General features: G+C 46.4%; 1 protein-coding gene across 12 annotated transcripts in view; it reads right to left on the bottom strand.

Annotated features, from left to right (window-relative positions):
- Positions 1-279: 279 nt before the first annotated feature.
- The window catches only part of wdfy3 (WD repeat and FYVE domain containing 3), a 101761-nt gene continuing 83855 nt past the window's right edge, over positions 280-18185 (bottom strand). For all 12 annotated transcript variants that reach the window (XM_023958796.2, XM_078952475.1, XM_078952474.1 and 9 more), the window contains 18 exons: positions 17684-17738; positions 17458-17577; positions 17219-17336; positions 15015-15121; positions 14138-14291; positions 13958-14049; positions 13651-13863; positions 12199-12340; positions 9739-9893; positions 7514-7672; positions 7213-7392; positions 6955-7137; positions 6777-6870; positions 6542-6688; positions 5966-6199; positions 5732-5843; positions 4006-4203; positions 280-2549 (listed from right to left, as the gene is read on the bottom strand). In XM_023958796.2, coding sequence (XP_023814564.1) covers positions 2426-2549; positions 4006-4203; positions 5732-5843; positions 5966-6199; positions 6542-6688; positions 6777-6870; positions 6955-7137; positions 7213-7392; positions 7514-7672; positions 9739-9893; positions 12199-12340; positions 13651-13863; positions 13958-14049; positions 14138-14291; positions 15015-15121; positions 17219-17336; positions 17458-17577; positions 17684-17738 — 2587 coding nt within the window. In that variant the 3' untranslated portion in view covers positions 280-2425. The remainder of the gene's footprint in view (positions 2550-4005; positions 4204-5731; positions 5844-5965; positions 6200-6541; positions 6689-6776; positions 6871-6954; positions 7138-7212; positions 7393-7513; positions 7673-9738; positions 9894-12198; positions 12341-13650; positions 13864-13957; positions 14050-14137; positions 14292-15014; positions 15122-17218; positions 17337-17457; positions 17578-17683; positions 17739-18185) is intronic.

Raw genomic sequence — 18185 nt, forward strand, 5'->3', positions numbered from 1 at the left:
CCAGGCTCCCGCGCATGCGCACAACCCTTTTATTCAAACGAGCCTTTCTGAGAGCGAAGCTTCGCACTGATTGGAGAAGAAAGACTTCTCCTTTCAAGTTTAGGTCTTATAATTAAACATTTTTTTTAAATAAGAGTAATGTATTAAAGTGACAGAAGTCTGTAAAAAAATCCACACATTTTGGTTTAAATTCCATCTGTTACAGGTGGCGGGACTATCATGATTAGGAATGGAAAGCTCAAAGGAGACTGATGCTGTGAAAGTGAACAGGGACAAACCTTTGGTGATAAACGGCAATTATTTATTGAAATGAAAAATAATAAGTACCAGATCTATTGCATCATTCTTTTTATAACGAGGGGGGGGGGGACTCTACAGGCTTTTTCTCTTGTGGGACGAAGTGAACACAAATATACAGGAACATTCAGCTATCACAGATTGCACACCAGATATCGTAGTAATGCAGTCTAATACGAGACCACCAGAAGCTTCCAGAATTTCTCTCTCCCCCCCCCCCCCCCCCCCACTCAGGGTATAAAAGTCCAGTCTGAGCCCGGGGGGGGGGCTTGTCGCTGGTCACCCAGCAGCCCCCCCACCCCTACCGAGGAGGAAACGAAAGCAGCAGAAACTGAGTGTGTAGAGAGCCTGTACAATGCACTGATACAGAAAGTCAGCTGTGTTAATAAACATGCAACAAGTAACTCCACTTGCTGAAATCATGAAAAAAAAAATCTAAAAGCCGTCATATTTGCATAAATACTCTGTACAGTTGGACCCCCCCCCCTCCCCTCTACACACCACAACTTAAACCTCTGTACAAGAAAATTCCATTAAAGGGGGCCCAACCCCCTCCCTAGGGATGGATGATTGCACGTTCAGTTACAGTACAGAAATGCAGAAGGACATGGGGGGGGGGGGGGGGGTAAAGTTTACTTTTTTGAGATGGACAGAAGAGGGGGGGGGGGGGGTTGTAGGTGTGAGGGAGAAGAGGAAGGATGTCTTACGGTGGCCCTGAAGTCCAAATCACACCAGCAAATAAACGCAAAAACATATTAAGGATCCCATTAAAGCAACAAAACAAATGATGAAACATTACATTTTAAGAATCGACACAAAATCCCAGAAACCCAAAGACGATTCCAAAAATACATTTTCAGAAATCAAAATGAAATGGTAAAAAATGAAACGGGTGGAACTATGACAAACAACTGATTGGATGATTACGTTTGAGTTTGTTCAACGTCTGCATACTAATAAAAGATTTGTGATTAGTGCTGAGCGTATCCGGCATCCCATCATCCCACACAACTTTAGGCTGAAACGATGGACAAACGCCGTCATCCAGTCAGCGATTGGAAGTTACTTCTGTTTTCCCAAACGGTTTTTATTTTGTTTAGATTTTTAAAATGTAAAGTAGTCTTTTTAATTCTTTAAAATTGTCGTTGTGATCTTTAAAACGCTTTTGTGTTGTGGGATTTGAACTTCAGGGCCCCCGTAGGCGTCAAAGGCCTGTTTTCTGAGGGGGACGTTGGATGAATCGCTGCCCCACATTCCGACCGGCTCTTGTCACGCCGTCCGACCGTCATCAGTTCCCAGAACAGGAAAAAACGTGCGCGGCTTCACGTGCTGCAGCGCCCGTCAGCCGAACAAAAGCTGCTTTCAGCCGCCGGCGCTGCGGGATCAGGACTTGGCGTGTGGTCAGACGCCGCAGCCAGTCAGCGTTCAATCGCCAACGGTTGAAGTGACGGCGTTGGTGATAAAGCCGGGGACACAAACGCCTGCTGGATGCTGCAGAGGCCGCGCACAGAAACATTGGGGGGCGGGGCTTCAACAGGGCCATGTTGACAATATCTGGACATGGTTTCCAGAGAAAACCTGGACATGAATGGAAAACCAAAACCCCCAAAAGAATCGATATGTTTGGGAAACATCATCAGAAGGATCTCGGATCAAAAATGAGGCAGAATTCTCTGATGACGTCGCCTTTAAAAAATACTGAACGGCTCTGATAAAAAACAATTTTACAGAAATAATAAAAAAGGGGGTTCTTGCATAAGCTAATGATGAAGACTGACATTCATCTGGCTCCTCCTCTTCCTCTGGGTTAGTCAGGAGGTGATGGGGGGTGTCTATTCTCCTTCACGCTTGCTCTGTTTGTGGGTCATGGCACATATTTACAGTATGAACAAGTTCTTCTCATTTCTCCACAGTATCAGTGACTAGAGGAGCAGGGTGGGGGGAGGGGGGGTGAAAGCGGCTGTCGCCATGATGGTTTCTCACTTTAAGAGTTCATATCTCCTCATCCGTTTGCCGTAGACGCTCATCAACAGTCTGTCAAGCGTGCCTGCGTATACATGGGAGGTGCGGGGGGGTGGGGTGCATGTAGTGGGGGGACGCCGCTTGGGGGTCCGGGTGGAGGCGGAGCTCAATTTCTGCCGCCGCCGTCGTCGACGCTCCGCTCATGCTGGAGGTTGTAGTAGCAGTTCTGACACACGCGAACAGGAGACGAGATCTTCAGCCTCCTGATCTCAGACTGGTAGCGGCTGCACCTGCAGGGAAATACAATGGGGAGGGGGGGGTTAAAACCCTGTGTGAGGCGGTCCAACGCAGTGGTCCCCCAACTCTTTTAGGCCATGGACAATATTTTCATGGACCAATCTGTACGAGGCCACAGTTGGCGATTTATTTTTTCTAAGCTTCTGGAAAATCTATTTTTCAAAATAAAATGCCCCTAAAGACAGTCTGAAAATGTCTGTAGATGTTTCACAGCAGATGGAGATTCAAGGAAACAAAGTTGTGTAGTTTTCTGTTTCTGATTTATAATATATATATATATATATAATATATATATATATATCTTTCAATCTTGATTGTAACCCAGAGGAGTATTTTCTAAAGAGATGCCTGCCTTATTTAGCTATGCTGTACGAAAATTCTTAAATATCTCTTTCACAATTTTTCAGAAATCAGAAATGTTATTAACTCGAAACATTTGCAGCTAGTTTAAACTTTCTTCGTACTCTAGATTTTGTTTAGGAACTTTTAAAATGTAGACGTTCCTTTAACCAGCAAGGTGGAGACTAACAACTGGACGCCAGCTTTCGACCTTGACGATGTGACAGAAAAATTCTACAAAATAAATAAAAGGTGTCATAAAACTGTTATTTTCTACATATAATGATGATGAAAACATAAATCCAGAGTGAATGCAGCTTTATTAGCAGCGTCTTTTTTATAACATTAGAGAGTAAATTGCTGTGCGGAGCTAGTGAAACACTTAAATCAGGATTTATTTTATTTTGAAGTCCAAGGCTCATTCTCTATTTCTCTTTGGCTCTTTTCTGCACTATTAAACTTTTACTAATTTGTTAGCTTTACGCTTTTCCTTTAGCAGTCTGAGCGGCTACTTTAAGAAGGTATAAAATGTATTTCAGACACATGACCATACGAGGCGATGGTCTTGGCATTTGTCAAGAGAGAATCATAGACGAACGGGGTTCACAAAATCCGGTAATTTTCCAAAATAAAACTTCCCTCATGATCAAAAAATAAAACGGAGACAGTGCAAGTTAAGTTTTCCTTTTTCTGCGGTACCAAGTGACCCGCGGACCGGTACCTGTCTGCAGCCCGGGCGGTTGGGGTCTAACGTTTGGGATGAGAACACGGAGAGGGGCGGGTATCATTAGGGTCATCCCACTGTCATCCCTGCTGTCAGTGAGGCCGTGGGTTAAACTCTCTTTATGTCTTTATTCTTGATTGGTTTTTGTTTTTTCTTTAAGGTTCACTTTGCCGTAAGTTCTTAGGAAGTACTTATCTACTTGCTGCGTGTAATATTCCTAAGTATCTTCACTTGGGATTACATTGTTGTGTGTAAATCCTGACAGCAGTACACAGTACACAATCATCTCAGGTCCAAAGCTCGGGTTCTGATGCGCACCCACACCCACAGACAGATCTCTCATTCACATGCAGCTCCGTTTGGGCGGGGCTGTGCCCTCAGCTGACCTCTGACAGAAGAGCTGCCCGCAGTTCCTGCAGTGGTGGCGTCGCTCCGTCAGGGAGAAGCGGACCGTGCAGGCGGAGCAGCTGTCCACCAGCTCGTCCTTCACCCAGTGGTCGGCCGCCGAGCGGCCGGGCTGCTCGCTGACGGACCAGCTGAAGACTCGGCCGCGCCCGTCGCCCACCAGGATCTTACTGTGGTCCCTGAGAGAGCAGGAGGTCGTCTTTTAATGTCCGATCAGAACTTCTTCCACCAAAACACAGGAAACGGTGGCACTGCCTGCTGTGCTGTGACCATCACACAACTCATTGTAACTGGGATTCAGACGTGTGTTAGCGAGGATGATGAGGATGGAAGCCTGAAGGCGTGGGAGAGATTCCCTCTCAGAACAGGAAGTAAGTAGCCCACTTTCAGAATCCGTGTTACCTGCTGCGCCGGTATCATCCGTTCTATTGCTGCTAAACAAACGTGGCTTCCTGATGCGTTCATGTTCGCCTGAGCTTCGTCACCTCAGACATGGCGGTTGGGAACACCCTGGTCTAATAAGCTGACGTCACCTGTAGGACCGATTGGTGGAAACAAGCTGAGGTGGGAAGGCCGCCTTCAGCAACGCTCTGAACTGTGCACTCAGGATGAGAATTTGGTCACCTATGGGTCCACCCACCTGCCAATCAAAAATCATCAATGATGAAGAATCGGACGGGACCAAAAAAAAATGCCTGCCCTTATTTCCAATTAAAACAGTGGATATTCCCTCCAAACAAAAGATTTTGAAAACGTCTTATTGACTTTTATAGCTATAAGTTGAGCTTTTTAACATGGGAGTCAGAAGGAAATTGCTCCCTGCTAAAACCAGCCCCCAGTGGTCATATGTGCAACTGCAATATGTGGTGCTACCGGTTGGGTGAGCAGAACCGGAGCGCAGCAGCTCGGTCCGAGTCTGTTTTCTTCCATCCTTAAACTTGATCAGACTCTGCAGGAAGCAAACGTCTTAAAAAGCGGACGCCATTTTTTTCTCCCGTAACCCCAAACAGGAGGCGCAAAGTTGTGTCAACACATCAGCCTTCAGTTGTGGGTCGGCCATTGCAATAATTGTGAATAAATATAAAGACAAGAAAAAAGAAACAAATCTGTCACTTTCCAAGCGTTTGAACAATGGATTTATGAAGAACCTGGAAGGAAGGCGACGTGTTCAGCATGCAAATGTGACAAATTTCCAAATCGATCGTGTAAATGGTTGAAGAGTTTCAGTTCGTAAAAAAAAAACGTTTGATGTTTAGGCGCCGTTTTCGGTATTAAAAGATTAACCTTGTGGTTCGGTGCCATTGATTCCCACAGAACTCTGAACATGTGGCGAGTGCTGAAAACAAGATCTGCTCAGGAGGTCTGAGTTTTTGACGAAGCTGATGGCTGCGTTTGGCCACGCCTCTCGTCATGATGTCATAGACCAACACTGTTGAAACTTGGCATCGGAGGAACTTGCATTTTTCCTCACCTTCATCACCAAAAACGGCCAATCATGCAGACAATTACTAAAACGCAATAAGACACGTTGACCTCATTATGAACCGGTCTTCAGTAGGGACGTCCCGATCAGGTTTTTTTTGTTTTGTTTGGCCCTATCTAGTCTTAAGGTTTGGGAGACAGGTTTGTGATAAAAAATGCACACACTGTTGTGTAAATGAAGGCGTTTGTGAGTGTGTGTGTGTGTGTGTGGTGTTGGTGCCATACTTGGAGATGGCGAGGGAGCTGATCTCAGCGGGGTGGGCGTTGTCTTTCCGGTCAAACGCTGTGTGCATGGTGAGTTTGCTGCGGAAGACCAGCTGGCGCTCCCATCTGTAGCCTGCGAGCGCGCCCACACACGCGTGCGCACACACACACACACATATAGCCGTTAGCAAAGTAGCAGTTTATGACCCTGAATGAAACGCTGGAGGAGCCGGTGAGGCGTGCCCGGACACACACCTGCTCTCAGCTGGTTGTAGGTCCGAGCTTCCACGGAGGAGGGGTGAAGAGAGTGGGGCCCTGAGCTCTGGCCCTGAGGGGCCAGATGAGGGTGGGGGCCTTTGGTTTGGCCCTCAGAGTAGTTGACGAACACAAAGCCGTCTTTCTCGTCGATACTGAGGGTGTCAGACCAGCGGTGAGAGTCGTCAGAACCGCTGTCCATGGACCAGGACGCCCCCGCTCGGCCGGACTGACCTGATGTGTGTTGGAGCAGAGATGCTGACATTAGAATCAAGGTTGCTCTGACAGTTTTGTTCTAAAATATAAAATCAACCGAGGTCGGACATGAAAGAAAATAGCGTTGCCCCTTTAAAGACCCACTCTGATGAATATAGGTTTTTTGGTGTTTTACCATGTTCTTGTGGCATTTAACTCATGATATGATGATGATTTGGCTCAAAATTTCATTTCTGAGTATTTCTTTATTCAAATCCTAGTGAATCGGGAGCAGATGAAAGAATGCAGTGGGAGAAAAATGGCATTTGTTCCATACGCCACATGAGCATCAACAGGAACTCCTGGAGCAGAGCTGCGTACCTCTGGGTCGGTGGACGGCGCTGCCCGGCTGGCTCCCCCCACCGGTGGAGGGGTCGCGTGGAGGTCTGGACTCTTGACTCAAACTGGGCTCATCTCCATCAGACTCACTGCTGTCGTCGTCGGCGGCGTTGTGGTTCTCGCCACCTTCTGAAGATCAAAGACAAACCGCGATGAGCCCCGCCCTGTGCGGATGCTTCAGTCGGTGCTTTGAGCAACCAGCGTCTGCCGGACTCACCGATCTTCTCATCAGCGCAGCAGTCAGGCACATCGGGCTCTACGGGTTCTGGAGCGGGAGTTTCCGGCACCTGCAGGAACTCCATCCTCCAAAACTACAGAACGGAAATGACCTTTCAGCTTGCTGTCTGTGTTCGTTTAGAAAAACGTTTTGAAAGGTTTCCGGAGCGTGTGGTTACCCGGACGACGCCGTCCGAGTGTCCGGTCACGATCACGTTCTGCGTGTCCCACTCGTTCATCTCGGACACGCAGCAGCACAGGATCTGCTGGCTGCGGCCCGTGAAGGTGTTGGCGCTGGAGATGGGGCTGCCGTTGATGCTCCACACATGGATGTAGGTGCCGGCACACGACACGATGTCCCCCTGCAACCGCCACACCCCCATTTAGGTTTACTCGCCAGCATCCCTCTGCGCTAAAGGGACGGGACTCAAACCCACCGTCAGCTCATTGATGCACAGAGCAGAGATGGGGGCGCGGTGGCCCCGGAGCTGCGTGACGAAGGAAAGTTTGTTCAGGTCCCAGATGATGCAGGTTCGATCCCGGGAGCCGCTGACCACTATGTGGTACGCCGATGAGGCCGTTAGACACGTCACAGCGTCTGTGTGACCGAGTAATGCCTGAAAAGCAGGAAATAGATGAAGTCAGCTCCTTGGATTCTGTGGACCTTCGACAGATTCACAGAAGTGCTCCTCCTCTTCCTCCTCCTTTGAAGGTTTCAGGGTAAATCTGAGGACTCACCTGCTTGAGCGTCAGAGACTTGGCCCTCTCCTTGGACGTCCCGGTCTCCCACACACAGATGGCGGTGCTGGTTCCTCCGGTGAGGATGAGCTTGGGGTTGGGACATATGGCACAGAGGATCTGCCCCCACTCTGACAGACACTCATACACCACCAGCGCCTGAAACGGGACGGCAGCGCGTGAAGAGCGGACAGACGGACTCCTCTAACTTCGGCAGGCATTTTCAATGTTGTTGTTCACCTTGTGGAGTGTCTCGTCAGGGGTCGCCAAAGCAGATCAGCTATACTGATTCACACAGGCGGTTTGGCTGAGATTCCTACGCCGGATGCCCTTCCTAACACAACCCTGTATTTTATCCGGGCTGGGGACCAGCACAGGGAGACCCAGACTTGGGCCCCCTTGTGGATACATAGTTAGGCAGTAGCGTGAAGGGTCTTGTCTAAGGACCAACGCTGACTAAAGGTCATTGGGGCCCCTGGGAAACAACCCAGTTCCCGGCCAACGGAGCCTTCCAGCCACTTTTACGGACCTTTTCAATTGTTCTTCATAAAGTGACAGTTGGGGGATGATGATACTACACCAGGGGTCGGGAACCTTTTTGGCCAAGAGAGCCATAAACGCCACATATTTTTAAATGTAATTTCCAAAGAGCCATACAATAATGTAGTGTCCCTTCCCCACACTGAGGCACGGAGACTTAACCTCTCTCAAGGTTCTTTATTCTGGTTACTGCAGACCGCAACAAACGCCGTACAATTAATTCAGCAACTCCTCAATCTCTCCCGCCGAGACGAGAGCGCGTCTCCCAACTTTATATTCCCCTGCTCCCGCTTTAGCCCTCCCATAGCTGAACCCCATTGGTCCAAACTCCCTATCAAAAGGCTGAGCGACACAACCGAGGGCCAATCAGATCTCTGCTTGATGCGATCAATGAACTCCAGAACTTTTAACGTGGCCCAACAGCCAAGTTAAACTCAGTCCGCAACAATATGTTTAGAAACTAAATATACAAGTGAATGTGTGCATTTGATATAATTTCAACATTTTTAAAGTACAATAAGTCTGTGGATTCTTTTTAAAAACATCGTTATGCTGTTGCTGATAAATGATGAGTATTTCTCGTGGTAGTTTTGCTGATGGTCTAGTCTGGTTGATCCGTGGTGAGTTTCTGCTTCATGCAGGCGTTGAGACTTTAAACGTGATCGTAGGTCTGAATGTTCTGTAGATGTGAGACAGACTGATCACATGCAGATACGGAGCCAAACACACACACTCACACGTTGTAGTGAGTGACGTGACGGGCAGCGGGTTTTACGTACGTATTTTTACAATCCCTGCGCGATTCACCTGCTGCCTGTCCCCACAACACCTCAGCCCCACCCTCTGCTTTCTCCCTCACACATCCCGTCCCCGCATCTGCGCGCTCTTTCTCAGAGACGGGAGCGCGCTGTTTTTGGCACGGCAATTCACAAGTTTCCGGGTGGTACAAACTCTGTGAAATAATAGATAATAGTAAACTGATAGCGCTGGCGCAGATTTTTCTCTCTAAGCACCGCTACTGCGCGCCTCTGGCATCGCATTGCGCCTGAGAAGGACTGGTCTAATGAAAGAAAGAAAAAAGTATAATTAAAGATTTGTCTGCGAGCCACATGTTACCATCAAAAGAGCCATATATGGCTCGCGAGCCATAGGTTCCCGACCCCTGTACTACACTGTCATGATGTCACCGTGACTTGATTTTTGTTCTGGACTTTGTTGTGTGACAACAAAATTGAAAAGAAAGCGGGTTGATGTAAGGTTAGAATGTGCGTTGATGATTCACGTGTTCTTCCATAGAAAATCTGCTCTTTTCCATCACTTTCAGTCACATTGGGGGTATTCCGAGTGCTTTTATTTATAGAGTGGGGGAATGGTTTTTTGAGGTACGCCAAACCACCCAACACTAGAACTACATCCAACTCCATCCATGCCCTGGACTGGTCCAAGACAACGCGAATGGTGCATTTCTGCTCCAGCACCAGCAGGGGGCAACCATGCCGTTAAATGTTCTCATCGACAGTTTCAAGGTGACCTTCACAGGAGAAGTTCTGTTCCTTCTGAAAGCTCTCTGTGACTCATTTATACTGAAGGAGCTCTAAAGATTTCTGAAAATAGCTGACAAGTTCCCCCACAAAAGGCAGAAGCGCCAGAAAACACCGGGTGCTTAGGGAAACTCTTCCACTCACCTTGTCAGACTCATAATTAGCTAGACGACAGCTGAGATCAGCGTAGCCCCAGGCGAAGGTCTTGGTCCAGGCGGGCGGAACCAGAACTTTGTTTTGTTCAACAGCAAGGATGCCTTTATCGGTACAAACTATCTGTCCCACAGGCTCCTTCAGCTCTGCAGGACAGAAAAAAAGGCAGGCAGAAATGTTCAGTGTACTCTGGACCTTCAAAGACTTTTAAAGACGCACTCCCATCATCTTTTGATCTATGTTTTAATCGTTCCCAGTAGTTTTTTTTTAACTATAATTATGCCGTTTTAAGCCCAAAAGCAAAAAACCTGTGTCATTTTCTAGGACATAGTTTCTGCAGAGCGGCAGGAGTTACTCTCTGTTTCTCCACTTCCCATCACCCATAACCAAGCGCTCTCTGGTTGTGTCCGAATTCCCATCCAAACCCCAAACTACTACAAACCTATAAGGTGCAGCACTATGTAGTGACGTGAATTTTAAAAACAATCCGGACCCCACGCTCACTTTTAACGGCGGATGTATGACGTCATCGATTTCACAAAGTTAAAATCTAATTAAAATGAGCGTTTTGCAACGATTATTCATGAGTCCACTGTCTTCTGAAGAAAACAACGTTGATGGTTTATCAAAAGAAATGCATTTAAATACATTTTTTTAGTAAAAAATGTTCCGACGCAATGCATTGTGGTCTTTATTCGTCAATCTAGTGAGCATCGATGCATGTTTTTCGCAGAGACTTCTAGGAAATTTCCAGGGCCCTTGATTTTGGAATTGTAGATTCAGACAGCACTACAAAATGGAGAACGCACTATATAGTGCACTATGTAGGGGTTAGGGTGGAATTTGGACATACCCTCTGTTTGTGCTCTCCCGCTAGCTTACAGCCCATCACACCCCCAAACTAACATTAGCGGTGAGACTAAAATGACGAGCAATATGGGAACCATCCAGCCGTACAGTTTTGAATAAAGGAATACTCAGAATCACAATTTTAATCTTAAATTTATTTAATTTCCGGTAAGTCCTCCATCATCAGAAAAATGCTACAAGAACATTGAAAACCACTTTCAGAGTTGGACATCTTACTTTTATGTTGTAAAGCCTCTGGAGGTGGTTTGCTGGATTGTGAGGATGACTTTGCAGCAATGATCTCCCACCACCTAAAGTGGTTTATTTTGTTGTGCTTTTTCTGGGATGATGCTCAACGTAGAATTTCGGTAACTTCTAAGGCTGAATTTGAATTCATTCTCTACCCCTCTGGCTCCTCCCTACTGCTCCAATTGTTGAGGCATTAGGAGCTGTAGTGGTGTCCGAAAGTAATTTTGTAACCCTTGTGCTATCCTAGGCACTTTAACATTGGGAGTTGGGTCATCTAGACCCACTAGACAGTGCGCTGAACCTTTTTTCTTCAATGATTTGTGATCTTCACTGGTGTCCATGGATTATATGAAATCTTTCCACCTTTATCCACCTTTGTCATGGTAGAAAGAACACGTCAATGAAAGGGTGGGGTAATCTAAGATAGCACAAGGGTTAAGGAGGAGCCGTAGTGACTCAGGGCTAGGTATCCCTCCATTGGTAGGGTAGGGCGAGGAGAAACGCATTTCTTCATGTGGGTGTTGCTCTTAAGCACAGATGTTCACATTTAAATAAATGTAAGTAATGACTTTTGTTTTTTGCATGAGATTTTAAAGTTATAATAGTGATGTTATATCTTTTCTGAGCGCTGGCAGCTATGCGCTAATGTAGATGACCGGCGACTGTGACGTCATGGAGCGATAGTAACGTCCGGATTTGAAGACGTCATTTCATTAACTCTTCACTTGGAGGAATAATTGTAGGAGTAGGGAACAAATCTGATTCAGCCTAACTGTGATAAAACATCCTAAGAGATCATCTGGAAGTTATTATTGAACACTATTTAGGGGAATTTTTGGGTAAAATTATCTAAAAACCTTAATTACAGATTTTTTTAAAAGTTTAGTGTCTCGCCCAGAGAGGCACAGGCTGTGTGTCCTCGGCTTTTGACCTCTGAGCAACAGACTGGCAGAGGCGTGAGCTACATCCACCCAAATATAGCAGCTGCTGCAGAGTATTTCCTCATAGGATACATAGGAGAAGACTTCTGCATGTGTAAAAACAAAGATTGTCCCAGTTCACAGTTTTTCTCACTGTATCTCTGAAGAAACAAAAACAGCAGCTTTCAGGAGTTGCTAAACTATTTCCATGTAAATCTATTTGCCAATTTAATAAAGCAGGAAGTAGTTCACAGCAAAAACAGGCTCCACTGCCCCCCTGATTGTTTTTTCTGGGTAAGGTGGTAGCTATAAATTTTAAACGAATGCCAACTGATGCAAAATGGTGGAAGATTACATTTTGACCAAGCTACTACAAACAACAGAGTGTGGTTCCTTTGCACGTCACTGCATGTAGGAATGCGGCCAGATTTACCTTTGACTGGTGCCAGAGAAGGTCTGAGATTGTCCAGGTGGTGGAAGAAAATCTTGTCACTGTTGAAGTTTGGAGGAACACCTGCAGCATCACCGTTGGCTTTGCTGCGCACCCGTTTGGGAGGATGGGGTTTCTTAAAAAGCTGGGGGGGGGGGAAGGACACGGTTCCAGTCATTTTACATGTAAGACAGAGGAAACGTGCAGGTGATGTCTGACACCCTGACACGGGGTTCTGCATCCTAACAGGAGCAGCTGATACACTCTGAATTACCAAAAGTATTGGCTCACCCATCCTAATGATCAGAATCAGGTGTCCTAATCACTCGGCCTAAAATCAAGCTTTCAGGCACGCAGACTGTTTTTACAAACATTTGTGAAAGAATGAGCTGCTCTCAGGAGCTCAGTGACTTCCAGCCTGGAACTGTCATGGGACGCCCCCTGTGCAACAAATCCAGTGGTAAAATGTCCTCCCAAATGTTCCACAGTCAACTGTCAGCTCGATCAGAGCAAAATGGAAGTGTGGCAACAACAGCATCTCAGCCATGAAGTGATAAACCACGTAAGCTGATGGAGAGGGGTCAGCATGATGCTGAAGTTCATAGTGGAAAGAGGTCCCAGACTTTCTGCACGGTCAACTGCTACAGTCATGTGACCTTCAGATTAGTCCAAGTTAAGCACGCAGAGAGATTCATGGAATGGGTTTCCATGGCCGAGCAGCTGCAGCCAAGCCACACATCACCAAGTGCAATTCAAAGCGTTGGATGCCGTAGAGTAAAGCACGCCGCCACTGGACTCTAAAGCAGTGGAGACGCCTCCTCTGGAGGGATGAATCACGCTTTTCCATCTGGCAATCTCATGGACGAGTCTGGGTTTGGAAGTTGCAGGACAACATTACATTTAGGACTGCATTGTGCCGAGTGTGAAATTTAGTGGAGGAAGAATCATGGTGTGGGCTTGGTTTTCAGGCCCCTTAGTTCCAGTGAACGGAGCGCTGAATGCTCCAGGATACCAAAACATTTTGGACAATTCCATGCTCCCAACCTTGTGGGAAGAGTTTGGAGCGGACCCTTCCTCTTCCAACATGACTGTGCAGAAAGCGAGGTCCACAAAGACATGGAGGACAGAGTCTGGTGTGGATGAACTGGACTGGCCTGCACAGAGTCCTGACCTGAATACCTTTGGGATGAATTAGAGCGGAGACTGAGAGCCAGGCCTTCAGTGTGTGACCTCATTAATGCCCTTTTGGAAGAATGGTCCAAAATTTCTACAAACACCCTCAACTTGTGGACAGCGTTCCCAGAAAAGTTGAAGCTGTAACAGCTGCACAAGGTGGACTGACATCCTATTGAACTCTATGGGTTAGGATTGGGACGGCCCTTCAGATCATATGTGAGTCAAGGCAGGTGAGCCAATACTTGTTATTTAGTGTTTTTAAGGTGGTCTGAGAAAAACCTGTTTGGGGATTTGTCCAAAGTTGTTGATGAAGCCGATGGTGGCCGTCTCTTTGAGCGGGTCGTTGATGTTGTAAATGTCCACCTGACCCTCGTAGAACAGGTGGTGAAAGACATTGACGGCCTCCACTGCGGGGGGGCCCTGCTGCTTGTAGCCAAAAATCAGGTCGATCCATTCATGGAGGTGGGCAGATACGTAGTCACACTCCAGCGCCTGGAAGCAGGGAGTATTCAAAAATAATAAAACAACTCACCCTAAAAGGAGTGTGTGTGTGTGTGTGTGTGGGGGGGGGGGGGGGTCCCCTCACCTCTCTATGGACTCTGATGAACTCTCTGGGGTCGCCCTTAGCCCAGGAGGGGAGGAGGACATCCCCCAGCTTGGTCCCATTCTGTTTGGCACCTGGATCATTAAGAAATAAAAGGATGAAATGTTGATATTGAACCTTGATGGAACCCCCCCTCCCACAGGACCCCGCCCTGACACTGACCCAGGTCAAAGTTATTGGAGTTCAGCAGGAACTCTGGCAGGTAGAAGAACTCTGGGATCAGCTCCTTGACGTCGGCCATGTTGTGTTTGGAGGCGGAGAGCCAGGCTTCCCGAACGCTGTGGAACATCCGGTCAGCCAGGTCAAAGTGCCCCCCCTGCAGATCACAGCAGCATAACATGTGGTTCGCAGACAACAACCACGTTTCATTCCTACATGTCATTACAGAAAAGTGTTTTCAGAAGAACATGTCGGAGATTCTAATATGCAGGAGAAACACAACACTTGTTATAGACGAGGTTTTTTTGTAATAACCTTATTGGTCTAAGGATGAAAGTGGAAGCTGCGTTCACACCAAACGTGATTTGTATGTCAGGGGCGTCCAGATGCAATGCTAAGTCAATGTACAGACGCGTTTAGGGGTCCTGTAGTGCAGTGGAGTGACAGCGCGTTTCGGGCCTCAAATATCTGAATTTTGGCAGCCAGTCAGGGACTCGGCTTTGGTCCGTGACGCGTTGATGATGTCATCAGCGGGTGGAGTACAAAACCAACGTGCAGAAGAGTCTCATTGTTCTCCTTTAAACTTTGGGATATGTTTCTTATACATTCTTTCTTCCACAGACTAATGTGGTCGAGTATGTTGTCAAACTGGGTCACAGAAAGATGGAAGCACCTCTGAATAAATATTTTGGACAGGCGTCCAGCAGCGAAACTGACGAACACCAAACGATTCACGGTGAACGCGAGTTCGACAAGCGAATCATGATGGATATGAACGCAGCATAAGAATCAAACCTTAACTGGAAAACTTAAACCTGAAGCCCAAATTTTAAGTCTAAAGTCTAAAAACCTAAAATATAAAGATTTCAGAGGATCAAACCTGAAGTCTGAGGAAAATCTGTGTGAAGGGCTCCATCCGGACCAGGTAGGAGGCCACGATCATGGCAGAAGAGTAGTGGGTGCCATAGTGGTAGGCTGGGGTTTCACCTGGAGCAACAGAAACACCCCTACTTAGAGCAGCGACTGAAACTGTAGACAGGGATGTCCCCATCAGGCTTTTTTGGCCCCTGATCCACTTCCAAGTCATTTGATTTTTAGAATCTGCCCAAACCAAGACGTAATCTGATACTTTTGGAAAACATTTTAAAAACAGAGCAATGGTTTTACTTTATTAGCCTTCAACGTTTAACACTTAAACAAGGCACTTCTGTGAAGTAGCTTCAAAAATCAAGTCAAAATATTACATTATCTAGAAAAAAACCGTTACCAATCAACCGGTAGGCGATAACTATTCACGTAAGAAAGTTTGGTGACTGTAGCTTTAGGATCTTCAGACGACTTTTATCAGGTCATATCTTCATTAAAAATGAAAAACAGGGACTTTCTTCCCAAATTGTTGTTGTAGTAGGAATGTGATGCTGGGTTTTCATGACTAGCTCAAGTCAATGACATCCTTTTGGTTGTTTTTGGGAGATTATGGATTTATTTTGATCAACCGTCTCCCTGCTGTTATTCTGTCGGCAGCAGGAAGAAGTCGTCCTCATTAAAAAGAAACACAAACGTGATCCTTTTGTCTGTTATAATGCCTTTGTCGGTTGTTGTTTGCAATACGCAGATACCGATACCGATCGAGTCTGAAACTACGTGATCGGGCTCAGCTTCCAATCATGTGATCGGATCGGGACATCCCCAAATGTAGAATTGATTGATCCTTTCATGAAGCATCCTAATTTAATAAAAATAAATAAATAAAAATGACAGCAATTCAAAGTCTAAAGTGTTCCATATGCATGTTTCATTCATTTCACACAGACCAAACACATAGTCTGACTGGATTCAAACTCTGACCCCATCCCATCCATATCCTACTGTTCACAGATCAAAGGGCAAGGCTGATAAGTTTCCTCCTTTACATGTCAAAGGTGAAAGCCAGTTTTTCTCCAACATCTATGGCATAAAAGTTAAAAAAAGAAACTTCCACATGTCTGATTGTGGTTCCAACTTCACTTGAAAACCACTTTTTTGCAAGTCTAGAAGGTCTGAAGGAATCTGTTTCACTGACTCAGGCTGCTTATTCTAAAGGAAACTGATGGGAAAGTGTTCATTCAAAAGTTATTCACACCTGCACCTGACAGCCTACCATCAAATGAGACTTTCCCACAGTTTCTTGATAAACAAGAACAAGCAGAATACGACATCGATTTCTCTGCAACTAAACCCTGTAAGCCAGTGGTTCTCAAACCTTTTCACTTTGGAGGATTAAACCGTGTCATTGGCTGCGATGTGCCTCCTTTGTCCTACACATCTTTTCAAAACGAGGTTACAGGTTTGCTCTTAAGTCATGTTCAATATTGAGCCTAGTTGTGTTCTTTGTTTTCCAAGCAGCAGAAAATCTCCCAAAGAGAGGACGTAGAATGGAAGCAGAATGCCCCCTGCCTTCTGCCCCATGAGTGGATGCTCCCTCTCCACACAGAGTTCAGTGTCTGTGCTACAGACCTCCTCCTCAGGAGGGAGTCTGACATGATTTCAATGAACTGATCCTCCTCAGCAGAGCTCAGACCAGCAGCTGCTGCTGCCTTAATGGATCTCTCAGCCAGTCGTATTGAGCACTGTTGTCTGGGAAATATCTTAGAAAGAATCCTCGCAGGGAAGACATGTACAAAGTGAATGATCCTTTATACGAAGTATAAATAAGTTAAATAAAGGATCATTCACTTTGTATGTTTTCTAATTGGGGGGGTACGGAGGCATTACATCCATTATACATGCATTTCACCATTCTTTATCAAATCTGATCACAGTTGCAGATAAAAGGCAGGTGTAGGTCTTCAATCCGTGCCTGTCGCGAGTGCGAAATGCGTCAACGTCCAGGCGGCATTACCTTTCTTTTAAGACATTAAAACCGGCGTTAACAACAATAATGACATCTTCAAATGTCACCTTAGGATTAGGTTAGTAAGTGACATAAGACCCGCGGATATGCGGTCCCGCAGCATGGTTTGATTATGTTCCGCCATCCAAAGACGTCCGATCATACGTCTGATCATACGTCCCTCTCCCTGCTTGGTGGGTGCAGAGTCTTACCGTTGGGGTCCTCCCAGTCTTTATACCTCTTCTTGTACTGGGTGAGCCGGTCATCGGTCTGGGCGCCCATTGGTTTGGCAAGATTGCGGAAGGACTTGGGGTTGTTCAGGTCAACTTCCTAAATCCCAGACAAAAAGGGCCAACACCCATGAGTTCTACAAGAGCACTCATACCAAACCTCTGCTACCTGATGGCTTTCTCACTGAAACTTGAGAACACTGCATGAGGGGCTCAGCTACCTCAGAGTCGTAGTCGGCCAGGATCCAGGGGAAGACGGGGTACTGCATCAGATCGTTGTAGGAACGCCCCGCCAGTGTGTTCAGGTGCATCAGATACTGGAAGTTACTGATCTCTCCTCTCTGCAAAATATCACACACTTATCAGTGAGGTGAAGAACTGGGTTATAACTGACCTGTCATTCTTCACACGAGGAGCAACATCAAGACAAAGTCATCTGGAACTCACCTCCCACCTTTGAGTCACTGACTTCTCACCAACCAGGGTGCTGAGGAGTCCAGATCTGGAGACACAAATTGTTCTTGACTTTAACTTATCTCCAAACACAACTGCTGATTATTTAGTTAACATTATTTTACATGTGTAAATTTATGAACAAAGATGATGATGAACATTAGTGACATGGAGTATGAGTCAAGTCATTAGAGCAGACTCTGGGACAAAGCTGAGTGTTCTACCTGTGATTGAGGAGGGTGGGGGAGGATGAGGGAGGATAACAGAGGGTGGGCGGGGACAAGAGAGACTGGGTAAAGATGGGTGAATAAGGTCAGGGTTCACAGAGGTTGGGTAAGGATGAGTGAAGATAGGTGAGGATGAGTGACGGCAAGGATGAGTGAGGACGGGCAAAGATGATATAGGTTGGGTGAGAATAGTTGGGGTTGAGTGAGCATGGGTGAGGATGATTGGAGTTAGGTGACGTTGGGTGAGGATGGTTGTGGTTGAGTGAAGC

The sequence above is a fragment of the Oryzias latipes genome, chromosome 9 (assembly GCF_053564925.1).
Source record: "Oryzias latipes strain Hd-rR chromosome 9, Olatipes_Hd-rR_3.1".
NCBI lineage: Eukaryota > Metazoa > Chordata > Actinopteri > Beloniformes > Adrianichthyidae > Oryzias > Oryzias latipes.